Source organism: Danio aesculapii, chromosome 5, assembly GCF_903798145.1.
Source record: "Danio aesculapii chromosome 5, fDanAes4.1, whole genome shotgun sequence".
NCBI classification, from domain to species: domain Eukaryota; kingdom Metazoa; phylum Chordata; class Actinopteri; order Cypriniformes; family Danionidae; genus Danio; species Danio aesculapii.
The window spans coordinates 1,009,543-1,022,594 of NC_079439.1; the positions used below are offsets into that span (position 1 = coordinate 1,009,543).

Here is a 13,052-nt window from a genome sequence, read left to right on the forward strand (position 1 = left end):
CAACACCAACAACAACAATAATAACAACAACAACAATTATAATAATAACAACACCACCACCAACAACAACAACAATAATAATGAAACCAACAATAATAACAACATTCACAACAACAATAATAACAAGTAATAATAATAATAATAATAATAACAACAACAACATTCACAACAACAATAATAATAACAACACCAACAATAATAACAACATTCACAACAACAATAATAACAAGTAATAATAATAATAATAATAATAACAACAACAACATTCACAACAACAATAATAACAACACCAACAATAATAACAACATTCACAACAACAATAATAACAAGTAATAATAATAATAATAATAATAATAATAATAATAATAACAACAACAACAACAAGTAATAATAATAATAATAATAACAATAACAATAACAACAACAACAAGTATAATAATAATAACAACATTCACAACAACAATAACAATAATAATAATAATATAATAACAACAATAACAACAACATTCACAACAACAATAATAACAAGTAATAATAATAATAACAATAATAACAACAACAACAACAACAACAACAACAAAACAATAACATTCACAACAACAATGATAACAAGTAATAATAATAATAACAACAACAACAACAACAACAAAAACAATAATAATAATAACAACACCACCAACAACAACAACAACAACAACAACAATAAAGTAATAATAATAACAACAGTAATAACAACAGTAATAACAACAACAACAACAACAACAATAAAACACAACAGTAATTTCACAGGTCTGAAATGCATTGTCAAATATGCAAAGTTCAATTTAAAACACCTGAATAATGTGATGCACATTCATGCACAAAGGAATAAGATTTAATTAATTATTGTTATTGTTTATAAGATCCAAAATATCTTCAGACTAAAGTAATAGAGTGTTTCCAGGGGGGATTCATTGCTTGCAGGACAAGAGCACAAGCCTAAGCTGAACAACTGTGATCTCCGACCCCTCAGGGGGCGCTGCATCAAGAATCCTCATTCATCTATAAGTCAGATCACCACATGGGCTCAGGATTACTGCGGCAAAAAGTACCACAATACACAGTTACATCCACAAATGCCAGTCAAAACTGTACTGCGCCAAAAGGAAGCCCTATGCTAACAGTGTCCAGAAGTGCAGTCGACTTCTCTGTAGGCCTGTCACAATATGTGTTGTATGATAGACTGCGATAAACAATATTATAGTCATTAAGACCATTTTATGAAACTCAATAAATAATGGCAGAATGACAATATATGATCCTCATGATGCAGGTACACTCTTCTAAATATATCTTATTCTTAAGGATATTTAAATTATACAGTCATCTTAACACTTAATAATTGGCCACTGGAATAAGACTGTGGAAACAAATACATTCTAAACAAATAAATGACAATAAATGTTAGGAAAAAAGTACCAGAGGGTGTAATATCTGCTACCAGATCTATTTCAGTTGTCAGACACTCACATGAAAATATACTATAGTAATGTATAGTGTTTAGGGGTGTCAAAATTAACGGTTTCTTCGGTGCACCACAATGCAGACGCGGACAATTCGGTATCGCTTTAGTAATAATCATAACCGGTTATTATGTACTGATGTCATTTATCTCATATGCGCTCTGTCGCTCTGTTACAACCCCGCTGTTGTGTGTGTGTTTTCTGTACAGTCTTTCACTGGCATTTACAGCAGAAGCCCCTGTTTCTCTGCGATTGAGGGAATGAAAGCACTCCATTTCTCTCTCTCTCTCTCACTGTGGCCCATTTCACCTGCTGGCGTGACTCTTCCTCCCCTCTCTTTTCCTCTCGGCTGTATGCACCTGACCAGATTTCATGCGGCGCGGGAATAAATTTCCAAATAAAGCGCGGGAGCGGTCGGTAACTCTGGTGTAATTTTAACAGGAGTGGGCGGTCTCACAATATCGCTCCCGAGCAAGTGCGCGTGGCGTGTGTGTGTGTGTGTGTGTGTGTGTGTGTGAGAGAGTGTGTGTGCGCGTGTGTTTGTTTGGTTCTGTCTATGTTTGTGTATGTGTGTGAATGAGAGACAGTGTGGTGCTGTGTGTCCATGTGTGTGTGTGTGTGTGTGCGTGTGTGTTTGTACAGACAGCTTGTTATAGCCACCCCCCAAAATACAACACAGTGTATGGAAAGCATCGTCAATGCACCAAAATATCAAATTGAACCGAATCGATGGCATGATAATCATAACCGAACTGTGAGACGAGTGTAGGTTCACACCTCTAATAGTAAATACTACAGTGTTGTCTATCTATAGGCGATATTTACTGCATCACCCAAAATGATTGAGGTCATGTGTTGTGTGATAAGTCCATATATTGATTATTGTTACAGGTCTACTTCTCTGGGCTCAGAGGCATCTGGGATAGATCATCACACAGTGGAGATGTGTACTGTGCTCAGATGAAGCAGTGTTTCAGGTGTTTTTGGGAGAAATGGACACCATGTGCTCTGGACCAAAGAAGAAAAGGATCATCCAGACTGTTACCAGCAACAAGTCCAAAAGCCAGGGTCTGTCATGGTCTGGGGTTGTGTCTGTGCTCTTGGCAAAGGTAACTTGCTCTTCTGTGATGCTCCATTAATGCTGAACAGTACCAAGAGATTCTGGAGCTCAATATGCTGCCTTCTTCTCCAGAGATGTCCATGAATATTTCAACAAGACAATGAAGAAACACATTCAGCACACATTACAGAGTCCTGCTGCAGAGGAAGAGGAGACAGACACTGGACTGGCCTGCCTGCAGTCCCGACCTGTCTCCAATAGAGAATGTGTGGTGCATTTTGAAGCGCAAAATACAAAAATCAAGACCCCATACTGTTGCCCACCTTAAGACTCGTTTGCAGGAAAAATGGGACAGAATATATATATATACACACATACATACACGCACACATATATAAATCGTCACACTCCCACATAGTACAATGAGAATGAGTAGTTAACAATGGTATTTTCCATGTACTGAACTCTTTTAATTCAGTTATGCCAGGTATACTGTCTGCAGATGTACATTATATGGCACGTTTCAGCACTTATATTCAGCAGTCTACATGTGTTTCCTTCCTCACTGCATTGTGGCCAATCAAACGCAGCCTGTGTTTTGCTGTGCCTGGCTGGTGTTTCACACTGAGAATGAGGAAACGATGGTGTTTGTGTAACTCTGTTTGTCTAAATATAGCATGTCCTTCTCTATATGATTTAGCAGCTTCAGCACACATTTGATTGATATTTGATATAGTGTAGACAGAAATAAGCAGAACAGTGCATTTAGAGGCTGATTAACCATGCAATCCATGCTGTTTTTATATCCAAGTATGAGCAGGATATGTCACACATACAGGAAACTGAGCAGATCTAGATGAAACCTACTATAGCATCAGCAGGATAACACTGGTTATGCATTACACACGGTGTTGATGATCTCCCAATGAGAACATGTTAATATACAACAAAACTAAAGGTGCATCACTGTAATGCATAAGAACTCCTGACTCAGACTGCCTCATTGTTCAGTGGTATAGTTCATTCTGAAGCAGACAAATGTCTCGCGCTCTCTCTCTCTCTCACTCTCTCTCATGACTTTAAATGTGAGCTGAATTTCACATCATTTGGTTTGAAGATTAAACCGCAGCTAACCAACTTAACCAGTCTTACAGGTGTGAAGCGGTTATGTAACTAAAACCACAATAAGCTTTTCCTTGAAACGCAGTTCACTGAACCATTAATTTTTTATTTTAATAGCAACATCTATTATTATTTCAGCAATTTGCCTGGAATTTTTTAAATATTTTATTTAGTTTTACTTTGTGTACTAAATTACTAAAACTATAAACACATGCAGACACAAAAAACCCTGAAATAATAGCAGAACTTAAATTAAATATAAAGAAAATCTGAAAAATTATTTAGCAGCAATTTTATTTAAACTTCATACAGCAAAACTCTTCATGCACTCATAAAAATACATTGGCATTAAAAAAAGTACACCACAAAAATAAATAAATAATAAATAAATAAAAATCAACCAAAAATTAAAAATAAATAAATAAATATTAAATATATAAATAAATAAATAAATATTAAATATATAAATAAATAAATAAATAAATACATATTAAATAAATAAAAAAATAAAAAAATAAATATATAAATAATTAAATAAATATTAAATAAAAAAATAAATATATAAATAATTAAATAAATATTAAATAAAAAATAAATATATAAATAATTAAATAAATATTAATAAATATTAAATATAAATAAATAAATATATAAATAAATAATAAATATTAAATATATAAATAAATAAATATTAAATATATAAATAAATAAATAAATAAATATTAAATATATAATAATAAATATTAAATAAATAAATAAATATTAAATATATAAATATTAAATAAATAAATAATATTAAATATATAAATAAATAAATATTAATAAATAAATAAATATTAAATATATAAATAAATAAATATTAAATATATAAATAAATAAATATTAAATATAATAATAATAATATTAAATATATAAATAATAAATATTAAATATAAATAAATAAATAAATATTAAATATATAATAATAATAAATAAATAAAATAAATAAATAAATAAATAAATATTAATAAATAAATAAATAAATAAATAATAAATAAATTAAATAAATAAATAAACCTATTTCAAATATTAAGTAAAAACTATAATAGTATGATGTCTAAATTTAATCAGGTTTCAGAAAGCAACACAGCCCTATTACAGTGGTTTTAAATGACTTTAAGGCTGCACAGTGGCGAGCCTCTGCTGGGTCAGTTGGCGTTTCTGTGTGGAGTTTGCATGTTCTCCCCATGTTGGTGTGGGTTTCCTCTGGGTGCTTGGTTTCCCCCACAGTCCAAACACTTGGTATAGGGGAATTGGGTAGGTTAAATTGTCTGGAGAGTATGTATGTGAATGAGTGTGTACGGATGTTTCCCAGTGATGGGTTGCAGCTGGAAAGGCATTCGCTGCGTAAAACATATGAAAATGATGAAAAGAAAATGAATGAATGACTTTATTGATTGTGTGGACACTCAAAAACATTGTGCAGCCCTGTTCATTGACCTTTCCTAAGCTTTTTGATACAGTGGATCATACCTTGCCGTTACAACGCCTCAAAAGTATTGGTTTATCCGATCATGTTATTGACCAGTTTAAAAATAATCTTACAAATCGAAATCAATGTGCAAGTGGATGGCTTTGTTTCTAGTACTTTGAACGTAACTAAAGGAGTTCCACAGGGTTCAGTATCAGGGCCTCTTCTTTTGACTATACGCAAAAATGCTAGTTTTCATTATTACGCTGATGATACAGTCATATACACCGCTGCATCTACACCCAATCTGACCCTCTCAACTACAGTTAATGTACTTCAACATCATTTATCTGAGTTACAAGTAGATTTAAATACCAATAAATCAAAACTTATGTGATTTTCTTATTCAAAGCAAAAGCAAAAGCTAGTTTCCACTACTCATGGCGCAGAGACTGAATTGGTGTCCCAGTACAAATATCTTGGTATTTTAATTGATGATAAACTTTCTTTTAGTTCTCACATTCAGCAATTGGTGAAGAATTGAAAGTGATTTTAGGCTTCTGTTTTAGGATTAAGATCTGCCTTTCTTTTTAATGCTTTTGATGCAACATTTATGTAGATATTAGACTACGGTGATTAGGGGTGTCAAAATCAATTGTTTCTTCAGTGCGCTGCGATGCAGATGGGGACAATTCGATATCGGTTCAGTAATAGATCATAACCGGTTATTACGTACGGATGTCCTTTATCACACATGTACGGTGGCCAGGAAGTGCAGAACAACATTACAAAGTGGGAAACACTTTTACAAAGCTCGAGAAATATTTACATTCTGGAAAACATTTTGACCTATCATCAGACAATTACACAGGAAAAACTATTTTACCAAGGACCAAACTAATTTACATTATAGAAAAACAATTAACAAGACGCAAAACACTTTTACCAGTCCCCAAACACATTTACAATGACAGATTCCTTGCGGAAAGGGAATGTACCACACAGCGGAAGTGACGTGGAATGTACCACACAGTCTAAAATATCAGCTGGTGTGTGATTTTTGTAGACACAGGTTAACACATAGTCCAAATGCACGGGTTAACATGAGTCTACAACTATAAAAATCATGGTTTGACCATCTGCGATAAAACATTGTTTGGTCATTCAGAGCTATTCTGAGAAAATATCAGCGTGAGAGTGTGTAGAAACATGTAAACACAAGTACATGGAAACAAGTTAACACGAGTGCACAAGCAAAGCACAGCATATGTTGACTGATAAATATACCAAAACCAACCTCACTGTGTAGCCCTGAATAGCTCAGTTAGGTCGATTGATACTCATGCTGAACCTTTTGACTTGGGTTCGAATCCCGTTGATGATATGTTAATTATAATTGTATCTTTACATTAATTTTGGTTGCTGTGTGGTACATTCCCTTTCCGGTGGGAATCTGTCATTGTAAATGTGTTTGGGGACTGGTAAAAGTGTTTTGCGTCTTGTTAATTGTTTTTCTATAATGTAAATTAGTTTGGTCCTTGGTAAAATGGTTTTTCCGGTGTAATTGTGTCTGATGATAGGTCAAAATGTTTTCCAGAATGTAAATTTGTCTTGAGCTTCGTAAAAGGGTTTCACACTTTGTAATGTTGTTCTGCACTTCCTGGCCACCGTACAGATGTCCAGTGTTGCAGTAGAATACTATGGCGAAGGAGGTGAGGACTAGTAAATAACGCTCTTACTACATAAAAGGTAGATAATTGTGCACAGTTCAACTGCTTGTGAGTTTCCTGGACAGTCTTCATTGACACTGAAGGCAGCACAGCACATGAGCTGCTATTTACTACTAGTGAGAAATGCTGTAAAACTCCATCTCTGCCTCTCTCTCTCTCTCTCTCTCTCTCACTCTCACTCTTTGGACATCTGACCTGCTGGCCTGTATGTGAGGTAACCTCTCTTCTTCTCCTGGCTGTTAAAGAGATACTTGTGGATCCAGACACGAGCGTGCCTGTGGTTTGAGTTTTCTCCACTGTGTCTATTATAGATTACCTGTGATAACCGCGTATTATGCACATATAGACTGTAACCGCGGCTGTTCTTCCCGCGTCACTCATCGGTGAACAGCGCTTTCATTTGTAAAGCAGATCACAGCCCTTTCTGTTGAGCAGGTGAACACAATAACCAATCAAAGGAGTATAAGTCATTGCTTGTCAGCGCTCAAAAGCAGGCAGGATAATATTGACATGAGTTTATTTGCTATAAATGCTCATGCCGTCTCCTGTGATTGTACTAGAGTTTTGTTTAAAACGTGTTAAAGAGTGTTTTTCTTTAAGCAGGTCAAATTAAAGGTACAGTTCATATATCTGCTGTATTAAAGGACAAAATTGTTTTACAAATAACATATATTAATATATTTATAGACTTTAATCTAAAAAATCTTGTCAGTGCCAGTAGCCTAGTGGTACTGCCCGCTGACATATAGCACCAACATGCTCACGGCGACCAGAGTTCGATTCCCGGCTCGAGGTCCTTTGCCGATCCTTCCCCTCTCTCTGCTCCCAATGCTTTCCTGTCTGAATTCTCTACTGTCCTGTCAGAGTACAGGTGACCCCCCCAAAATAAATAAATAAAATTCTTGTGTTGTGAGGAAAAAATCTAATCATGTATGGAAAGCACCGTCAATGCACCGAGATATCGAATTGAACCGAATGGATGACATGATAAACGTAACCGAACCAAACCGTGAGACCAGTGTACGTTCACACCCCTAACGGGATGTTATCTATATGCATGCTTCGTCTCAGAGTCTGCATGCATTGGATGCTGTTTACCATGGTGCACTAAGATTAAATCCCTTACTCATCACTGTGTGCTGTATACTAGGGTAGCTTGGTCTGCTTAGTCCATTTGTAGGCTCCTTGTTTCCAAATCTATACTGGGTTTACTCCCATCATATCTACAGAGTTACATTTGTAAAAAGCCTGCTCTTAGCTATGGCCTTGGATGTTTATTTACTGTGTGTTCCTGAAGTGCGGACTGAGGCTTTTAAATACGCAGCAGCTTTAACATGGAGTAATCTACAAACACAGTTGCAGTTTAAAGAGTTGATTTCACTAAATGCTTATAAAAGAGGATAAATGATTGAGAAATGGAAACACAGGCCTGTAGATGTGTTGAATAGTTTGTTGTCAGTGTGTGATTCATGTTAACTGTTAATAGTTTGTTAGACCCATGTGACACATGTACAGCCTAATCTAGGCCAGGACGCTCTTGTAAAGGGGATTTTTAATCTCAATGTGTCTTTCCTGGTCAAATAAAGGTTATAATAATAATAACAGCACAGTATTAAAACAGCGCTGATTATTAACTACACATGAATGTCTAAATGAGTGTTAATATATAACATTAACTAAAGTTCACAGCTGAACTCCTGACTCAGACGGCCTCATTGTTCATCAGAATGGTTTACTCTGAAGCAGAACACACACACACACACACACACACACACACACACACACACACACACACACACACACACACACACACACGGAGGATCAGTCTGTGAAAACAGTGGATGATTCAGTCACACAGGAGGAAAACTGCCTGGTAAGCAGGTCTCCACAAGCCTGAACACACTGAATAAAATAATCCGATATTTCATAAACTGCTTCCTGCACTTCAGCATTCTCTGCTTTTCCCTGAAGGAGGTGATGTGTATGCAGATGAGGTGTGTGTGTGTGTGTGTGGTAACTCTTTTGTTAGGTTAGTGGTTGCTTTATCTATTATAAATCACATATTTTGATCGTAAAGCCATGACAGCATATATTCATGCATTCTCGAGCGTTGCTGGTTTTCCCTGCTGGATGAGCTATAGTGCGTCATGTTTACTGTTGATCATAAGAAGCATAGTGTTTGGCTTTTATATGGAGATACATAGAGTGTGTGTGTGCGTGTGTGTGTGTAAGAGTTAGTGGAGACCTTTGCACACTTATCTTGACATGTCTGAGAAACTCCAAATGCACCCCTCTGCTGTGTATTTCTGCACACACACTATAATCTGCTGTTTTCCTCCACTGAACTGCAGATAAAAGCCAGAAACTCTTCAGCACAGGCTGATCTAAAGGGTTAATGCTGACATCTGATGATCAACAGTCAAATGACACTCATTTCTGACCTCTTAATCTTAACAGGGAAAACCAGCAACGCTCAAGAATGCATGATTATCTGCTGTCGTGTCTTTACGATCAATGAATGTGATTATAATGGAAGTCAATGAGGCAAAAACAGACGACATAAGCAAAGTTGTGAGTAAATCTGATCAACACACGAGAGTTAAGGCTGGGTTTGTTTTACCAGGTACGCGATGACATCGTAACCCTGTTCCTTCAGCCAGACTAGAATACAGGAGGTGTCGAGACCGCCGCTGTACGCCAGCACCACCAGACCCTTCGACATCTTGCAGATTCAACACTGCAGGTACACACACAATAAGAACTGCTTTTAATAATGTTACATTAAAAAATAAATGTAATGTAAATACTGTAATGGCAGAAACATTTGCTTCTCACCAAGGAAAGTTTGCATTTTTATGTAACCAAACATCTGTGGTCAGACTGCTTTGATGCACTCATTTAATAAGGAATAATGAAGATAAATACAAACAATTAAAATATTTCGTTAAACAATAAAATAGTAGAATGTTAAAAAAGTAATTAAAATTATTTTAACGATAAATGAAAATTTAAATTAGTAAACAAATGCATTTTTTATTATAATAATAGTTAATTTGATTTATAAATGGATCCTTTTCAGGACTTGCAACAAACATGCCAAAAGCAGCTAACAAAACATTAAAAACACTGACATTATTATGTAAACATCATCATTATCATAATATTTATATTAAAATACAATTTAAAAAGTATGCTCATTTACATGAATTATTTATATAAATAAATTTACAAATAATAAGACTATATTAAAAAATTAATAAATAGTTTTACATCCTAAACAGAAAATATGCTTTCATTGATTAATTTTCTTTTCAGCTTAGTCCCTTTATTAATCAGGATTCACCACAGCGGAATGAACCGCCAACTTATACAGGATATGTTTTACGCAGCAACATAGAGGTAAAGTTGGTTTTATATTCGCATATTCATTAATTTAGACGTCCCTATATAGTTTACCATGCTACTTTGAATATTCGATCGGAATTAGCATGCAAGTATGACTACAAAACAACAGTAACACTATCTAATTCACTGTGAACAGTGTTGTACTTATAGTCATTGGCTGCTAATGTGATTTCCCCATTTAGAATTTGCAAAGACTCCTTTTCTGAAGTTATATTATTAAGCAGAATGTGTAAATATCCGAATATAAAACCAACTTTACCTCTATAGCCGCAACCCATTACTGGGAAACACCCAAACACACATTCACTACGGTCCATTTAAAAAAATAGATTTTGCATTGTGAGTCATTACGAATCTGAAATATAATATCTGATAGTCTTGTGACACCAACAAAACTATTTAATAACAATAAAATAGATAATACTGTATTATAATAAAGTAAAACAGAAAAACACGTTTTTATATTAAGAAAACAAAGCCATTACATGTAATAAAAACAAATATAACACAAAAACATGCTCTTTCGTCATTGATTTCATAATATGTTGATAATGTAACAGATACTGCAAAATATTCATTAATTTTGTTGAATAACTATTATTTTTAAGATGATTAATGCCACTATAGTGTGTATTTTTTTGAGAACACGATAACAAAAACACCAGTCTATCAATGACTGAGCTCTTCACCTCAATACAGATCAACACAATTCAATATTAATAATGCTCGTGAACAAACAGCCGTGATTTCACTACAGATGGTGTTTAAACCACTGCTACACACAACAACAACAACCTGTAGAGTCATAAATCAAGCCAAAGTTAACTGTACACGAACATATAAGCACATCTGAGGACTAAAACTCACCGAAAGAGAGAAGAAATGATGAAAATGATTACGGATCCGACGCGTGCGGCTCGTCCACAAATGCCAGTGTGTCTGTATGAGGCGCGCGCGCGCCCGTTCTCCATCCGAGCACATGCTCTCCACCCCGCCTTTTTGACGCACCAGCCAATCAAAACACGTTTAAAACGGAGAACAGCCAATAAGGTTACAATGTATATCAAAATACACGTTCAACCAATCACATAAAGGCGTAAGACATACTCAACCAGTTTAATAAGATGTGCTGACTCGACCGACCAGATTTGAATTAAATTACTTTGAGCTGTGTGCTTTAAGCTAAATAACAATTTATTCATTCATTTTCTTTTCGGCTCAGTCCCTTTATTAATCTGGCGTCGCCACAGCGGAAAGAACCGCCAACTTATCCAGCACATGTTTTACGCAGCGGATGCCGTTCTAGCTGCAACCCATCACTGGGAAACACACTCTCATTCACACTCATACACTACAGACAATTTAGCTTTCCCAATTCACCTGTACCGCATGTCTTTGGACTGTCTGTGGGGGGAACCGGAGCACCCGGAGGAAACCCACGCGAACGCAGGGAGAACATGCAAACTCCACACAGAAACGCCAACTGACGCAGCCGAGGCTCGAATCAGCGACCTTCTTGCTGTGAAAGCACTGCGCCACCGCATCGCCTAAATGACTATATAACTCATAATTAATTATTCATCAATAATTGTGAATATTAGATATTAAAAGAACATTATATAAAGCACATTAAAACAACTAAATAAAAATGAAATAACAATAAAGAGCTCATTGTGTAGTGCTAAACAGCACTGTCACGTCATTTATTAGATCCCAAAAGAGGAAACATTTCAACACCATAACCGGTGGATATCATTTAATATTGCATTTCCTCCTTTAATATCACGAGCAAGAGATGAAAACACAGCACCAGGAATAGGAATAAATAACGAGGAATGTATTTATTAGCTTGAAGGGCAGCACGGTTAGCACTGTGGCCTCACAGCAAGGTCACTGGCTTGAGTCCCGGCTTATATGTAAAACATATGCTGGATAATTGGCGGTTCATTCCACTGTGGCGACCCCAGATGAATAAAGGGACTAAGCCAAACGAAAATGAATGAATGAACTGCTCGACTGTTTTTGTTAGTCTACTGTTCACACTTGTGGTTTTCTAGCTTTGTGGGAGTGCCTTCTTCACAAAACTAAAGAAAACACACGTCAACACGACTGCTAATATTAGCATTAACTATATCAAAAATCCTTTCCTGTTAATGATCATGAAATTAACTGATGCCTTCCTCATTGTACTGAAATGTCTTCTCGAATAAGGAAACTAATGTAGAGTCTTGGGAAATGAGCGTCTTGTCATGGAAATCTGCTAAACGACTTCAGTCAGACAAGGGTTAGACCCAAACCAGGGCCCGCGGGGCAAAGTTGGCCCATTGTAACCTTTGATTTGATTTGAGAAGAGAGAGAATCTTGGGGAGAGTCGGGGTTTACGCTATTAATACACATTGTCATTTCTAATTTAAAGTACGCTTTCAAACTTTCATTGGTTAGTTTTATTTCTAAGCTCCATTAAGGTTTAACTTGGGTTAAATGTTTCAATTAACTGTTGTAAATGAATTTATTTCTTAATGAACATCCTGTTGCTCAATACACTCTCAGAAATAAAGGTGCGCGAGCAGTCACTGGGGTGGTACCGTTTCAAAAGGTACATATTCGTACCTAAAAGGTCCATCTTAATACGATAAGGGTACATATTAGTGCCTAAAAAGTACAAAAGTGTTCCTCTTAATTTTTTAGGTACCAATATATACTTTTGAGGTACCAATATGGACCCTTTAAGTACAAATGTGTACCTTTTAAAAAGGTACCACCCCAGTGACAGCTCGCGTACC

The 13,052-nt window shown here is 35.5% G+C and overlaps 1 protein-coding gene across 1 annotated transcript in view; it reads right to left on the minus strand.

Annotated features, from left to right (window-relative positions):
• ass1 (argininosuccinate synthase 1) overlaps positions 1-11,230 on the minus strand; it is a 62,966-nt gene extending 51,736 nt beyond the window's left edge. The window contains exons 1-2 of the mRNA XM_056457190.1: positions 11,137-11,230; positions 9,485-9,601 (exon numbers count right to left, since the gene is read on the minus strand). Coding sequence (XP_056313165.1) covers positions 9,485-9,586 — 102 coding nt within the window. The 5' untranslated portion in view covers positions 9,587-9,601; positions 11,137-11,230. The remainder of the gene's footprint in view (positions 1-9,484; positions 9,602-11,136) is intronic.
• Positions 11,231-13,052: the final 1,822 nt, after the last annotated feature.